The sequence below is a fragment of the Dromiciops gliroides genome, chromosome 4 (assembly GCF_019393635.1).
Source record: "Dromiciops gliroides isolate mDroGli1 chromosome 4, mDroGli1.pri, whole genome shotgun sequence".
Taxonomy (NCBI): domain Eukaryota; kingdom Metazoa; phylum Chordata; class Mammalia; order Microbiotheria; family Microbiotheriidae; genus Dromiciops; species Dromiciops gliroides.
This window is the reverse complement of record NC_057864.1, coordinates 290863598-290880731: the sequence shown is the minus strand read 5'-3', so window position 1 is coordinate 290880731 and position 17134 is coordinate 290863598. Positions and strand designations below refer to the sequence as shown.

The 17134-nt window shown below is 35.9% G+C and overlaps 2 protein-coding genes across 4 annotated transcripts in view; one reads left to right on the top strand and one right to left on the bottom strand.

Moving 5' to 3' along the window:
- The window catches only part of SMAP1 (small ArfGAP 1), a 221375-nt gene that overhangs the window by 3043 nt on the left and 201198 nt on the right, over positions 1-17134 (bottom strand). For both annotated transcript variants that reach the window (XM_044001349.1, XM_044001350.1), the window contains 3 exons: positions 9938-10068; positions 3290-3458; positions 2061-2389 (listed from right to left, as the gene is read on the bottom strand). In XM_044001349.1, coding sequence (XP_043857284.1) covers positions 2061-2389; positions 3290-3458; positions 9938-10068 — 629 coding nt within the window. The remainder of the gene's footprint in view (positions 1-2060; positions 2390-3289; positions 3459-9937; positions 10069-17134) is intronic.
- The window catches only part of B3GAT2 (beta-1,3-glucuronyltransferase 2), a 133081-nt gene that overhangs the window by 89958 nt on the left and 25989 nt on the right, over positions 1-17134 (top strand). Inside the window, exon 5 of one of the 2 annotated variants that reach the window (XR_006356304.1) lies at positions 374-439. The gene's annotated coding sequence lies outside the window, so the exon portion shown is untranslated. Of the gene's footprint in view, positions 1-373; positions 2053-17134 lie in introns of those variants that run through there. The other variant, XR_006356303.1, reaches the window with a different exon arrangement.

Below are 17134 nucleotides of genomic sequence, written 5' to 3'. Positions count from 1 at the left end.
CTGCCCTTGTGTACTAAGGAGTCAAAAGTAAGACACATTTGGCCAAAATTCCAGCATCTGATCCTCAGTGAAGAGACTTTCTGCCCTGATGAATACATTTGTATGTCTGGTTATAGGTTTCTTAAGATTCCTTAAAAACAGGGATTTATTCTAAAAAATAAGTAAGTTAGCAAAAACTATATCCTCAAATCTCCTAACCAGCAAACTGATTGATAAATTTGGGTTTATGCTCTTTCTCATCTTTAGGAAATCTTTAAAGATGAATATTCACCAAGCACACTTAGAATGGTAGTAAAATGTAAGTAAATATAATGAAAAGTGCAACCTTCTGGGTCTTATTGCTTTTATGCCCCCTTTTCTCCTCTCTGGCTAGAACTGGAAGCTCTCACATGCATCCTTAAAGAAGGGGTCCAGAGGAGATCCTGCCAACTGTAAACTGGTGAGTCTCCTGTCGAAACCCAGCAAAGTTGCTGTAACATATTAACAAAGTCACAAAATGCATAAACTTTGGGGCGGGCCAAAAACCTAGACCCAAGTTATGAAGGCTTTAACAAGGCTTCTAACAAGGCTTCACAAAAGCTGCTCAAAGGGGGAAAAAAAATGAGGCAGCAAGCTACCAAGGAATTGAGAGTTGTATTTTGTCATCAACAGAAAGCTATCTTTTTAAAAAGCAAGGAGATAAATGGGAATTTCTTTGGATGGAAAAGTATTTACAGTGGATATTATTTCCCCAGGAATGGGCATTGAAATCAGGCTTATGTAACAGTTTTACAAATTATCTGGAAAGGAGAATGAGTAAACAGTATCATCTTCAAAGTTTGCAGATGACACTAAGACTTAACAGGTAGGAAAAATCTCATGTGATTAAATGAAAAGGGGAAGATGAACTTGAATGTGTGAAAAACAAAGTGACAAATACATTTAAGTGAAAATAACCTATACTTGGATGGATGAGAACTTGAAAATGTCAATCACGGCCTAGGAAAAAGGAGTCGATATATACAGTGTTCTCTGTAACTATAGGCTCAAACCCCAACTCTGGGCAATACTGGGAAGTATATTAGAAACAGAAAACAATATCCTACTTTTGTAAGAATCTGTGATGTGAAAAGAAAAAAAAAAAGAAAAAGAATCTGTGATGTGTCTATTCTGTCTAGCCACATTTGAAAAATAACACAATAAAGCTATAGGACATTTAGAAATGGGCAAAGGAGAAGGATTTTCATATGAATGAAATTCCTTTTAAAAGTTAATTTTAGTTTAAAAAGTGCAGGTTTACATGTAAAAATCTATAAGGTACAATCGTAGAATGGGCATGGGCTTATTCACCAAATCCTGGAATCCTAGAACTAGAGGACACTCTCTATAATAGTTTTGATACAATAAGAAGAAATGCTACTTGAGATACTTTTGGAACTGGTTATCCAATGTGGTGGAATAAGTGGAAAATACCAATTCATGAATAAATTGTCTATCATCATTTGCACATTAAAGAACATTTTTTGTTTAGGTTGATAACATCCCACACAGAACACCAGACCTAACCCAGTATGACTTTTCACACGTTTGTGATTTGACCATAATAATGTTTCCCTGAACATTTAAAAATAGATTTTAAAAATCAATTCGGAAAAAAGCTCAAGAGTTTATTAAAACTTCTGTTCCTATGGTAAAAAAGCCAAGAAAAGTGGTTTCTTTGCATAACAAATCCAAATCCTACTCTTGGATATTATAATAGGTTTGTATTAAAAATTCAAGTATATATTCAGTGCCTGTCATAGTCCATGCACTTGCTAGATCCGGGGGAAAGATACTTCATATTGTAAACCGTGTCACAGTGCTGATTTTTTTAAATCTACAATCATCAGCATGTCACTGAATCCATGCTGACAACATGTTAATACCACAAACATATTTCTAAATTGTGAGCACTCAAATATTAAAACATTACCCATGGTTAAATAGCATTTCTTTTACAGCAGTGCATTTAACTAAGAATTAACCTAAAATAACATGAATAAATGTGTTCCCCTTAGTTTTGCAAAGCAAAAGCCTCATACCTGAGAGAGGTTCCATTGGGGCTGCTGAGTTTGCTGGATACCAAACTTATTCTGTGATGCTCCCATTTGTCCTACCATTCCTCCTTGGGACCCGACCACATTTTGAGGAAGTGGCATCACACCAGTTTGTGCATTTCCCACAAACCCATTGGGCATTGCCATGCCAACCATCATGCTTGCATTTTGTCCCATGACGGGTACTGATTGTCCCATCATATTTCCCATCATTCCAGTGGCTGCAGGCACAGGTACTCCCATGGATGGAAAGCCTTGAAACTGAGTTGGTGCTTGTGAGGTAAATGGCATAGTTGAAGGGCCCATAAACATACCTACATTACAGGGGAAAAAAGAAAAGGAATCTAAACACGCTGCTTCCACTTACAAGTCCAGTCACCCTTCTGTTTATTTCGTGCATCTCTAATAGGAAAAATTGTAATGCTACTCTAGTTTGATTTTACTAATTTTCCTAGCACAGTTCTGAGAAGGCCTCCCTACAAGCTTATGCAAACTGAGTTAGTATTACTGTGAGCAAAACCCCAAGCATAAAATTCATTCATAATCCCAAATCATTTCTTTGGGGGTTATCTGCTATTTAAGATTACTCGCAACACCGTTCCTCTTCAGTTGTATAAATAAATGAGAGTTGACCATAGTTTGGCTTTGATGGATAGCTTTTAGAGTCAAGTTTCCCAGTACAATTTTCACTTAAATAGGGAATAGGTTCCACTGTTTCAGAGGAAATTGCCTGAAATACACTCGAGCTGTGTATACAATTGGCTTCATTACGATGATGATGATTTTGAAATGTTCAAGCAATCTTGGAACATATATGAAATTCAGCTTCACTTTTGTTTACATGCAGAGACTATTTCATCTTGTACACAGTCATAACCTTCATGCAAATCAAATTTTATCAATCCAAGATAATTCATTTTCTAGAAGATTGTGAAACTGTATTAAGTGATATGTGAACAGCTTGTTAATTCTAAATGAATAAAATTTTTGAATCCTATACTTGCCCTTTAATTTAATGCTGTTTTCATTTCAGTTTCTTAGCTGTGCAAATTGCAAGAGTAAACGCATCCATCTCACATCTAAATAATAGAGGACATATACAATTGATATTACACTGATGAATTTCTAAGCACTTATATCTAAAACCTGCATTGAGTACAATGTACATATATAGTATTGAAACCTTTGGAAAAGAGCTTTGAAAATTTAAGAACCTGGAGCACTTGGTTGCTGAATGGTCCCTGTCCCATACAGGGATAGGATAGAATCTTTGGAGAGTTGCTTCTTTGTTGATTCTTCTGATTTTGTAGTTGGCTCAGTGAATAGATCTAGATCTGCAGATCCGGCAGTTAAAGCGGCAGCTACTGGTACTGTGGGGGGGCCCTGAAAACACAAACATCAAAATATGCAGCTGAAAAAACTTAAGGGCAGTTTTACAAATTAAACCATAGCTCATTGTGGGTTTAATGGTGGCTCAAAATTTATACATAAATTATAAAATTAGTTAGAAATGAAATAACTGAGGATAATTCACAAACCCACAGGGTTTCTTAATTACAGTAATTGTTAGGTAATCACCAGAATCTAGCCTTTTGAGTCTCTAGTGTGTGTCCACTACACAAATTGTCTTGTAGTCGCTGGGCTCTGTGCTCGACTAGGGAATCGGGAGCTTTGAATTTCCCCTTCTTTACTGCCAGTTTTAAGATGTGCTATCCCTTGGCTTAAAGGAGATCTCTAAAACCAGAATACAGTACTGTAGTTGTTTCAATACACCAGCAAGGAGTCCTTTGTTTTCTTCACAATCTACATAAAATCTTAAACCTAAATTTAGATTCACTTTCTGCCACAGTATTATGTTGTCTACAACATGCTTCTAATTTATTCATAAACTATGATTAGCCTTCTAATTACACTTTGCATATTCTGTACATATTTTATGAGAAGAAATGGCAAGTCAATGATATAAATTTAGTCCCTATAATATAATGTAGTCCATGAGGGCACGGGCAATTTAATTGTTGGGTCTACAGTGCCTTGAATACCATGGGTGCTTAATAAATGTTTGTTCAATTAAGTTGAACAACTTTTAGATTATACCCTAGGGTTACCCAATTCCACATCTATAAATGCCAAAAATAAGTGATACAAACTGAGAAAGATAGTCCCTATAGCACGGCACAATCTCCAGTTAACAAAGATTCAATTATATTTTGTATACTATTGAATACTAAGGCAGGACAGTGGATCAATGAAATCTAGAGTTAAAAAAAAAAAGGGTGGGGGCAGCTAGGTGGCGCAGTGGATAAAGCACCGGCCCTGGATTCAGGAGTACCTGAGTTCAAATCCGGACTCAGACACTTGACACTTACTAGCTGTGTGACCCTGGGCAAGTCACTTAACCCCAATTGCCTCACTAAAAAAAAAAAAAAAAAAAGGGTGAAATGAATATGGATACAATGATTAAGTTGATTGACCAAAATAACCAGTGCCCAAACATTATGGTTAATCAAGGTTTTACTTAACTGAAAAGGTTTTTTTCTGAAATTTGCTAAAAACTTCATAATAGGTACCATCAACCATATAATTCTTATTTGTCATCCCAAACCACTTAAAAATATTTAGTCCTTTCTTTAACTGGTGACATTTTAAAACGAACATTTTATATATATGTAAATTTTAACAATATAAGTAGTGGCACAGAGGACTGGCCTTAGTCAACTTGAATCCAAGAGTCACATACTGACTATGACCTTAGGCAAGGCATCTGACCTTTCAGCACCACCAGGTGCTAACTCTTAAGCTGCATTTTTGTATTGGTCAAGGGGACTCGGTGGGAGATCCTTACATGAATGAAATCATGGGTCCACAAGAAAGAAACAAATTACCAGTATCCCAGCTATGCAAAAACCAAATATTAGCTTCACCATCAAAGTCCTACTGATGTTTCACTAATCTTAGAGGCCATGCCTGAGTAGCACAAACTCTGGAGGAAAAGGCTAGTGAGTATAGCACCAGAGAGAGACAGTTGTCTGCAGAGACTAATGATCACTAGGTTATAGTAAATCTTAAGGGCAATTTTCTAAATTGTGGAAAGGTTCTGATCTGTACTGGTGGAGGGATATCCACACCAATACAAATGCAGACTGCTGAAGTTTTTAAGTATAAAGACAAGCCTTTGATACTTTGCCACAGAATTGCATTCAACCCATCACTATGCAACTATGCTTTCTTTCAGAGAAACCCTAGAAATAATACTAGATGAACCTCTGGGTTCCTGTGGGGAAAAATGTAACTGTTGATTATAATAATTTTATAGCAGGAGAATTATTCTCTTTTTCACTAGACTAAAAGATTCAGGATTATTTCTTTTGAGCAGTGGCTAAACTCAGTCATTTACCCAAGGAAATAATTAACAAACACACACACACACACACACACACACACACACACACACACACACACACACGCTTACATGCACTTTTTTTGGGGGGGGGGGTGCAATGGGGGCTAAATTACTTGCCTAGGGTCACACAGCTAGTAAGTGTCAAGTGTCTGAGGTCAAATTTGAACTCAGGTCCTCCTGAATCCAGAGCCAGTGCTTTATCCACTGCACCACCTAGCTGCCCCCCCCCCCCATATTAACATCTATTACCTGGGAGAAACTAAAGGGGTATCAAAAAAAAGAGCATTTATATTTATGTTTTGTACCCTCTCTCGCCCTGCCTCTTCTAGCTTTTTTTTAATGTTAAAAATGTTGTAAAAATTAACTTGACAAGATTCTTCCACAAATTGAAAAAAAGGGATAGAAACTAAGTATTATATCTACAACATCTCTCTAACTGAAAAATCCAAACACCTTATACCCATGGCATGAAAGAGGACTTTACAATCAGGGCAGTCTAGATATTTTTAAAGTAATTCAAGCAGTAAGACTCTTTAAGGGAAAGTTTTTGGAACTAAAGCAAATTCCCCATATAAGTTGATAATTATCTTTGTTTAAATGAGACATGAATGAAAATGAATATTGTGCATGACAAAGGCCTTTTAAACCCCTGAAATCAATGCTACGGATGAAATCAAAAATAGCCAAACAACTTCACCTGTGTTTGTGTCTATGTGAGCAATTCTTGGTTCTCTTTGAGTTAGTTGAGTTTTATCAGTTTATTTTACTCATCAACATCAGAAATTTGCTTGTGACACTGTAGTCCCCATATTTTTTCAAGTTGTATTAACTAGATACAGAATCATGTCAAAACTCTGGCCTGGATAAGGGGATTAATTACTCTGGAGGTCTCACTGGAACAGTTCTCATTTCAATAGCTTGTAAATATAATGTATGTTTTCTCTGCTGATGACTAGTAGTAGCCTCCCTTACAACCTTAAAACAGCTAAATCAAATATTATACTTCACCGAGCACTCAGATATGCAAATCCTTTTTTGATGACCTATTTGTCATATCAAAAAGTGCCAGATAAAGAAGTGTCCTCCATGAGCCTATCTCGAGTGTGTTTGGGGCAACAATGCTTTCCTTAACAAAAGGGCAGCCTCCTTTTAGGTTCTAGGGGCTGAGCAAACAAGCTTAGGGCACTGTCCATTCTAGTCTGGGGTTTATGGGGCTCCAAACATTATGGGAAGATTGTTTCCACTTTCTACCACCCAAAGGTTTGGATATAAGTAGTCCTAGACTTACCACTATTACGGTGCTATAGCTCCCTAATAGTTTCTCTCAATGTGTACTTAACCAGTCAAATGCTGGGAGCTCCCTGAGGATACCAAATTGTGAGGTAAGCAAACCAGATACTTCCCTAGGTGGAAGCAGAGAAATCTTGTGCTTTGCTCTAGCATGAGAGTTCAACAGAGGGACTTGAACTGGATAGCCTTTGTGGTCTCAGAGCATCTTTTAATATTTTTTTCTAAGTGCACTTATCTTAACGCTCCAAATTTGACTCTCAGTTGCATACAGGCAATTCTATAATGCAACAAATCACTTGTGTTACAGTGAAGGTTCAAAGTATCCAGAGTGGAGTAACACAAGGGGCACAAAATTTTCAAACATTGTCCTGGATCTAACAGTAGGATCTCTGTGCTAAAAGTACTACAAGGTCAAGCTCTTAAAATATAAACTCAGAAAAACATAAATGAATCTTGGTAGCTGCAAGGAAAAGTCATGTGAACTGACCAATCTCAAAAGTTTCAAAGGTTTGAGTGTCATCATGAATTTCATTTACAAGGCACCTATATTAAAACATCTTAACGAGATATGCTTTGAATCTGTGTTTGACTGCCATTTAATCAAGATTTAAGCTTTGAAAATTGTTGGAATATTTACTCACTGAATTTTATATTGCACTCTCACTTCCCACCAAGACAACATAAATACAAGCTACATATACTTTAGATTGAAAGACAATTTGTGGGCAACTAGGTGGCGTAGTAGAAAGAGCATAGGTCCTGGAGTCAGGAGTACCTGAGTTCAAATCTGGCCTCAGACACTAACACTTACTAGCTGTGTGACCCTGGGCAAGTTACTTAACCCCAATTGCCTCACTAAAAAAAAAGAAAGACAATTTGTCACAATAGAAAAGCAGGCCAATTAAAAATATTTTCTGTCCAGTATGTTAAGTGTTATTAGATTCTCTCTCTCTCTCTATATATATATATAATATGTATATATTTATTCATTCATTCATCCAGTCATTTATTCATTTACTTATTTATTTATATGCTTGTTCATTTGTTTGTTTATTTTTGCGGGGCAATGAAGATTAAGTGATTTGTCCAGGGTCACACACCTAGTAAGTGTCAAATGTTTGAAGCCAAATTTGCACTCAGGTCCTCCTGAATCCAGGGTACCACCTAGTTGCCCTGAGATAAATTTTCTCTGAAGAAAAGCTATGTTGAAAAGAATGTACCTTCTGTCCAGAGCCCCCTTCTACAAGTTTCAGTCTTGATGGTTTAATTATTGGATAAGATACTGAGCAGACACTGCCCATGGCACACTGGAGGCTAACATAGAGGAGGCAATTCTTAGAACTACTGCAAAGCAAAATGAGCACCCCAAGGAATCCAAAGAAACCTGGCAAATATAACTGTCTCACCAGAATGCCAGAGCAAATAAATTGCTTTTCATGCTCAGATTGTTGAATGTCCTAAATCTATCTTTGGAAAACCATGATACTGGAGTGGTATCAATTTTTTATTGTCTCATGCACACTCATCTCTGCACAAACAAATCAAAAGGTGAATGCTTTAGCAGTCATCATCAATTAAACTATATAATTGCAAAGTTTTTTAAATATTTCATGAGTTTTAAAGGGACAGAGACATAAAAAAGTACCTTTCCACAAAACACAGATTCTTCCAAAGCAATAAAATGCTGACAGTAATGAATTTTAATGGTTATTTCAGATAAATCTCTTTTCAAATATACTAGCAACTCTGCTTCTAATGAGAATGATGCAGTATAAAACTGAGATGGTTTTCTTATTAAGCTTTCTATCCAAATAAATCAAATTTGGCACTGAATTTCATCTTCTATTTAAAAAGAAATCATGGATGGTCATGTGATACAGTGAAAAGAGGACTAGACTTGGAATCAGAACCTAGATGAAAATTCTGCTTCTGCCCTTTATTATCTGTGTGACTTTAAGCAAAACCTTTAACTTCTGTGAGACTCGGTTTCCCTCTTCCATAAAATGAGAGTTGGACAAGATGATCTCTAATATCCATCTCTTCCAGCCTGAAATCTATGTTCTATGATTATACATAACACACATTTTAATGAAAATATTTTGTTGCCTATTTTTGAGGAAATAAAAGAGTTTAAAATGAAATTCAAAATGACTCAAATGGTATGTTTTTCTTATGGCAGAATAGAGTTTTAAAATGTGTCTATTTCCCCTTTACAAATTCCATTAAGGTGATTTTAAAATCTTGCATTACCAAAAACAGATTATTTCACCATTAATATAAATGTCTCCATGCAAAATAGTTTGACAAAGGTAATAAAAAATTAATAAGTTTTTTATAATAGAAGTGAAATTTGTTTTGTTGGTTGGGATGGTTTTCCCTTAAGGAGGCTATCCTTGGAATTTGTTGGGGCCGGGGGCAAGGACCTTCACCACTGACATTGCTATCCTGTTAAATGAGGCATTAAAAAGCCCAGCCTGCTATTTCCCAGCAGTGGGAATTCCACTAAACTTGCCCCAGCTCTTATTTCAGTGGTGCCTATGGAGGCAGAGAGGGGCAGTATCTATTTTATAGAGTAATAGTATCCTTTTAAAATCCCTAATTGCAAATAAGTTTCTTTTTAGTCTTGAACATTAACATTCATTTTGTTCCTATCCTGGGCCTGAATCACTAAATTGTTCTGGGTCATAAAACAACCAAAAAACCCAAAGACACCCACCTTTTTTATAACAAAAGAGCACCCTCCAACCCCCCCCCCACCCGCCGTGGGGATCTGGAGGATTGGAGGAGGGGGTGGGGATTATTTTCTAAAAGAGATAATTAACCTCAGTTTTGTCTTGTGAGCATGAATGTGTTGATGATTGTTAAATTCATAATTGTAAAAAAAAAAAGATTTTTAAATTTTAAAATGGGATATGAGATACCATCTCAAGGAAAGTCTGTGATCTACTTAAGAGGAATTTCAGGCTTTGGCTATTACAAACCCGTATTACAAATCCCTACAGGTATTTATCTCAGCCAAGGTCAAAGTCATCTGAGTTCCTTAACGCTAGTCAGTAGCTGCACTTTGCTTAAATTTAAGGACTAGAATATTTCAGTTCATCAGTTTTTCTCAGAAGCAATAGGGAAAAAGCAAGCAATGACAATTCAAAACTATATCCCTCCAACATACCTGGGCTGGGGGTATGACTGTTGCTGGTAAAGGATTAGAGATCATTGGACCAAAGATATCCAGGTCATCATTCAGGGTGGTGGTGATGGTAGTAGTACTGCCATTTGTCACAGGTGCTTCAGGAGGGCCATCTTTAAAAAAAAGGGGGGGGGGTGTTACAAATTCTCATTTTAAAATAAAAAAATCTTTAAAACTACAAATGACTTGAGATTCATATTACCTTTAAAAATAGTCTCAAAATATATAAAAACCTACAACACTTTGAAGTTTTAAGTTTTAAATCACCTAGTTACCAATTTACACGTTCTCCAGTAACTAATAAAACTAAACAGATTTGAAAACAAACAAAAACAACTTAACACAGTACTGCCTTTGTAAGCTTTCTGAAAATTCTGAGAAAACACTTTGTTTTGTTTTCAAGCACAGCTGCTTCTGGTGAATGAAGCACTGTTAAAGAAGCAAATCTCTAATCTGGGACTACTTTTCTGAGTACTTACCACTAAAACTAGTGGGCTTCAAACTCTGTGATTTCAAATTTCCTTCATCACTTCTCAATCTGACCTCCTCTTTTAAAACTGAACTACCCCAACCTTTATATCCTCCTGAAATCACAACAGAATGGTGGGCTAGGGAGCCTGAACAAACAGGCAGGATTCAGGAACAGAGGAAGGTCACAGCACAGAAATCTGGCTGATTTTGCCACTACACAAAACAGCTGTTGGGATAGCTTCAGAGTTCCAGTTTCCACCATCTACTTGGAACTCTCTCACAGTGCCCAGATTGAGATGACTGCTCTAAACTAATAGAGATTCTGTTTTTCCAAGTATATCTGAAATCTGGCATCCTTTTATTTCCCATTCATTTCAAACATTTGCAATTCACAATAGCCCTTTACTATTACAAATGAATGAGGCTTCACAATAAAATAATTTAAATATACAACTTGCAAAATGTAGCCTGTTGAACCGAAATTAAATTGGAAAGATTACCCATCTGCACTTATTTCCAAATCATTTTTCTGTACTACCACATTACCAAAATTATAATTTTACCAAAAAAATTAATACATGTAGTTACCATCTATCTATCAAGAGTTATGGGCTATTCAGAGGTAAAGCAATTGAAGAAAATTTCTCTGGAATTATTACTCATTTCAGAAGTTATACACACCATGCAGGATTTAACTGAGAATGAGAATAGAGCCTTTCAATGAACAATTAAAAGAATCAGTATATAAGACTTATACATGAAATGAATGCAAACTTGTTTTTAAACCAGTATCTGGAAAATACATCAAAAACTAAAATGAAAATCTAATTTGTGTCTACATTATATCCCTTTCAAATGACAATAATGAAGTTGATCATTTTACATAATAGCTAGCATTTACATAGAATGCTTTATGGTTTGCAAAATGTTTTACATACATGATCTCATTTGATCTTCACAACACCCCTGAAGTAGGTGATATTATCCCAATTTACAAATGGGGAAACCACGGCAAAAGAAGGTTAAAATGTCTTCCCCATGCTAATAAGTGTCTGAGCCTGAATATAACTGTGTACACAGTAGCTAAAAGTGAAAGACTTCAATTCAAATCCTCCCTCAGACATTTACTAGCTCTTTGGCCCTGGGCAAGTCACTTAACTCCAGTGAGCCTTGTTTATTCATCTGTAAAATGGGGATTGAAGATCATATGATTTAGCATGTGTAAGGCACTGTGCAAAGCACTATTTTAAATTTTCATCTCTATTCTACTCTGCGAATCATATAAGGTTAAAAGGAAAAAAAGTAAAATGATACTTTAGAGGCTTTTATGATTAACAATCAACTGCATGGAGAAATACATAAAGCTACTCACAAACAGTTAATTAATTTCATATTTAACAGTAAAGAATCTCAGTAATTTGAAACTTTAATCTACCTTGGGTAGATTATATCATCACTCCTTAGAACTTCAATTTGATTTTTACAAATAGTGTAACTACCAGAAATCTAAAGAGTCTGTTTTAAAGAGTAGACTCTGCCTCAGACACTTAACACTTACTAGCTGTGTGACCCTGGGCAAGTCACTTAACCCCAATTGCCTCACCAAAATAAATAAATAAAATAAAATAAACATGTTTTAAAAAAAGAGTAGACTCTGCTCTATTTCAGAACATAATTGAATGCATATCAAACTGATTTGTAATATCAAGTCCATTACCTTACACAGCATCTGTTAGTATTTTTATCCTATCTATGATCCTTTACAAATGGGAAAGTAAGTGTAAGAGTTAGCCAGACCTTTTGGATTCTATTCCCATTTCTCATCTTTAATTATATGACCCAAAGAGAGTTGCAATTCCTATTTGCATGACAGCTCCATTTCTATGCTGTTTGGCTCCATACTAGTTTAAGATGTCATGAGTGTTTATCGGGGTGGGGAGGAGGAGAGGGAGGATCATCAAGAACCAAGAAATGTGAAATGTGGCCTTTCTGGCATGTAAAGCTGTATAGATGCAGTAAAACCAGGAAAGGAGAATAGGCCACTCAAAGCATTTGCTCAAAGCTGCCCCATGGCCCATTTTACACCCCCAAACAGCATTGTAGAGATAGCAGCAGTGGACGAGGATTCAGAATACTTATGTTGTCCTCATTTTGCCACTAACTTTATGTTTAGAACTTAGGTAAGTTACTTAAGCTATCTATGCCTCAGTTTTCTCATCTGTAAAGTTCAATACAACAAATTAATTAAGCATCTACTAACATACAAGATGTTGTGCTAGCTGGTCAGAACAAAATGAGAAAAGCCATTGGCCATGCTGTAATCCTGCTTGCTTCCTTGGCTATTTCAAGGATCAAATGAAATAATGCCTTTAAAAGCCTTTGCCACTGCTCAAGCTTTCTACATGCAAGATAATAATGCACAGTCAAAGGAGGTATTTGACGGTGAAGGCCCCAGCTCTTCTATGTACAGAATATACATTAAAATCTTATCTCATAAATCTTCAAATCTTATTTCAACTTCACAACAAGGTGGGAGGGAGAGGGTACTGGACAGAGTATGACTTTCATTTGGCAAATGGAGAGCATCTTGTATCCTTCTGATTTTATATATGTAAATATTTGGGTAGATTAGGATGACAGGGAATCAAATAGAGAAATAGGCAGGAGGGAAAAGAAGGAACAATACTTGTTTTACTATTCAGACCTTGCTCTTAAAAGTACTGACAAATTATGTATCAAGCAAAGAAGATCTGTAAGCTTGCAGATAAGAAAGAAATGGCTTCATAGCAGAAAGAGCTGCTGCTTTACCCACACTACTTTATAGCATTCCAACAAGAACTCTGAAAAACCCATCCATGATAGAGAATGGATCAGGGATCATCAAGGTCTTAAGTTCTAACAGGATATTACAAAGATTTGTTTTCTGACTGTTCCTTGACAGACAACTCATGAAAGAGACAAAGAAATGCTGGCCAGCACATTTACAAGAGTGAAATACTTGCTAAATGAAAATTAAACTCTAATGAGTTCTTTTTAAACAGACACTTGTTATTTCAAAATATAAATGTTCTTGGAAAAAAGGAGATGCCCTTAACGTTCATTAAAACATTGTGTTGCACACATAAAAATCAAGCCAGGTTCCATATACGGTTGCCTCTCTTATCTAATCTGGATAATCTGGATAATGGCCACTTATTTCTACAGGACTAAAGCATGGGACTCCATAAAATCAGATAACTGGACATGGCTATTTAGGACAGGGCAATCAATGGCCCTGAAGATACCTAAAGCATACCTGACCAACTTTCAGTGGGTTGAAGTAGATTTTCCTGGTTTGTACTTACCTATCTCAAAGCTCTCTTACTACCATTCCCTGTCCCCTAAGCTGCTCTTCATATTACCTCTGTTCTCATACACATTTCTGGTGACCCTTGTGACTACTTTTTCCAACTGAGATTATTCTGATATTCCCAGATAAACTTTACCCTCACTCCCCATATCACCCTGACAATCGTAAATCCTGATTCTGCCATGATTAGCTTTCCTTGGTTTTATATGGTGTATTGTCTATGGAGAAAAACTAAGTACCAGACCACTTTACACCTTTAAATATATTTTTCTCCTTCAGAACTCTTTTCCCTTCTCATATTGACTTTGTATCATCTTATAGTATTATGTTTAACTTGAAATCCCAGTCTGTGCTAAGTTAAGTAGAAGAATTCTCTGCCTAGGACAAACATACATATAACTTTACAAATAATCATTAAGGGAGAAGCATTTAGGGATATTCAAAACCTCTGGGATTGTGAGCTTTGAGTTAAGATAAGAAAGATAAATAAGCTCACGTCCAAGTAAAAACCACTTTTACTGTATTTTTTGGCCTCCCAAACTCAGCAAAGTTTCCAAAGGAAGTAAGCAAGCCAACAAGCATTTATTAAACACTTATTACGTGCCAGGCACTGTGCCCAAAGTCTCACAAGTATTTTTTAATGGGTTTCAATTGTCATTTTATTGTGTTTATCAGAAGCAAAATTACTTCACATCTACAAGGCTAACAGCTTTATTACAAAGTGTGTAGATATTTCATTTGGTTTTGAATTGCCCTTCATCTTTTCCATATTCTATATTTGGGCCAGACTGAATGGAAGAGGGCAGAGATGGGGGAGGTGTTCCTGTTATTTATGTAAAACACATGATATATGTATCATAAACTAATTACACAGAAAGGAGTAATTCAGCAGTGTATTACTGATTATTAGTCTATTCACTAAATGGAGCAGAAGCAGGAATAATCAAAATTATCATGTGTAAAGTCACTGAAATTCTCTCTGTGTCTGACCCAATCAATATCCACCCAGCTCAAGTGTGGAGGATAAGAAAGGTCACCCCACATCCTTGGGTGACAGTAAAGAAACTGCTGAGATGCAAATCTGGGAAAAGCTAGATTACCTCCCGTAGTTTAGAGATGTCTCTACATCACATGAACAGTACTTGTACAGATCATTAGAAATTCATTGTATCCTTCCATCATGCTTAATATAAGCAAAGGACTGAAAATTCAGTTTACACAATCAAAATGAATTTAAAATACCTATTTTTATCTTTTTTTTTTTCACATGCTGAAGTGAAGTGCTTTTAACATCAAAAGCCTCAAGTTCCATGCCGTGACTATGGCTTGCCATAATTCAAGCAAACCACTCATTTAGTAGCAGTATAGATTATTAGCCGATATTCAAAAGAAATACATTTGCATCACAATAATTTTCAATATCCAGATAAATATAAATCTCTTCTTCCAGGGTGAAAAGAACTCCAGAATTGCACATAGCCAAGCATGCCTCTACAAAATAAAGTGTACCTCTATGCCAGTAGCTAATCAGCATTCACCAGAGACAGGCTCACACATTTTACTTTTTGCTCTTCTACAGAGCAGAAGATGGTAGCAGAAAGAGGTAGGCCCCTATAATCAGTATGCAGCAGCAGTGGTAGCCAATAAAAATAATGGGAGATCCAAAGTACAAAAAAAGCCTAGGGCAAATGGAAGAAATTTAGCAAGGGACAACTTCCTAAAGAAAGAATGAAGCACAAAGGGCCTCTTGAAAAGGCATTGAGTAAATAGAAGAAATTGGGACAATGCTGTTTAAAAAAAAAAAAAAGGAAGGGACTAAGGGAAACTTTAATCTTAAAGGCAGGCAACAAACCAAAAAAATTATGGGCTTTCAGTTTATAAAAATTCTTACCTTTAAGATTTCTGCAAGGACATTTAAAAACTAGGAACAGAATATATAAGTAAATTTTTTTCTTTGGCTTAAAACTAACATTTGAGGGGCAGCTAGGTGGCGCAGTGGATAGAGCACTGGCCCTGGAGTCAGGAGGACCTGAGTTCAAATTTGGCCTCAGACACTTGACATTTACTAGCTGTGTGACCCTGGGCAAGTCACTTAACCCCAATCGCCTGCTCAAAAATAAATAAATAAATAAACAAACAAACAAACAAACAAACAAACATTTGAGACACTCCAAGTGCCCCATATGCACCTAAGGGAAGATTCGAGGATGAATTTGTTTCCGGGGACACGTTATCTTTTCAAAAAGGTTAAAATGTTTTGAACTTAAAAAAAAAAGATTGTTTTAATTAGTACTGCATCTATGAAGAATATAGGATGTGTACCAAATGTTACTCCATTGTAGAATGTTCATATGACTGGCAATTTTTAAAGTTAACATCTGAAAGATGACAGTCCTTAAGGCTAGTCTATATTATACAGAATCATTTCTGTTATTTAGATCATAAACTCCTAGAGGGGAAGGACTATGTCTAGTCAAGTTTATGTATTCCTCCATGCCTTGTACATAGTGAATTTATATTAACTATGTGTTGAATATGCTGTAAACCTTTTATTTGACTCAAGTGAATAAAAATAGTGTCTTTCCTAACATCTTTCCCTAAGACAACAACAAAAAGAAAATACCTACCTATAGTGTATCTCTAATTATGAGCTAGATGACAATTTTCACCATGCATCTATACTTAGTGACTTTGAATAGTCCTAGTTCTTAACCTTGAGAGAAACAAAATACTATATAAATGATACTGACAGATCTTACGATGCAATACAATATGGACACACTGGGTTAGCTTGCTTTCTTTTTCCACAAGGGCAATCAATAATCCATTAGAATTTACCTGAAGTAAATAAAAGCAACAGTTATAATGCTTAAAAATATAAAATCATATCCCAAACCTAAAACTTATTATTTTAGGTAGTCTATTTATTTTGCATATATCACAAATATTTGATCCTTCTCAAGACAAATTCAAATTAGAGCAGTTTTCTAAATAAAAACTTAGAAATTCAGCACAAATACTCTCCTTTCTCATCTACCCTTTCTTCTTTCATTCAGAAGGCTCAGTCTCCTTATTTTCTCTTTACTGACTGAATCCCCCCCTCACTGTGCTATACACACAGACCTAGATTTTCTAATCCCTAGGACAGTGCCATGAACCTGGCTGGTATTCAATAAGTAGTAACCAAATTAATCCTGTTCTATCATTACCTGCTTAAACAAGAATACTTAAAAAAAAAATCAAAAGCAATGAGGGTGCTTTAGTGAATACTACTCTAGTTTAGGACAGTTATGTATGTCATAAGCAAACAGATGTCATGTTCTTCCTTACAATTTTTGAATAAGCACAACATGCTGCCT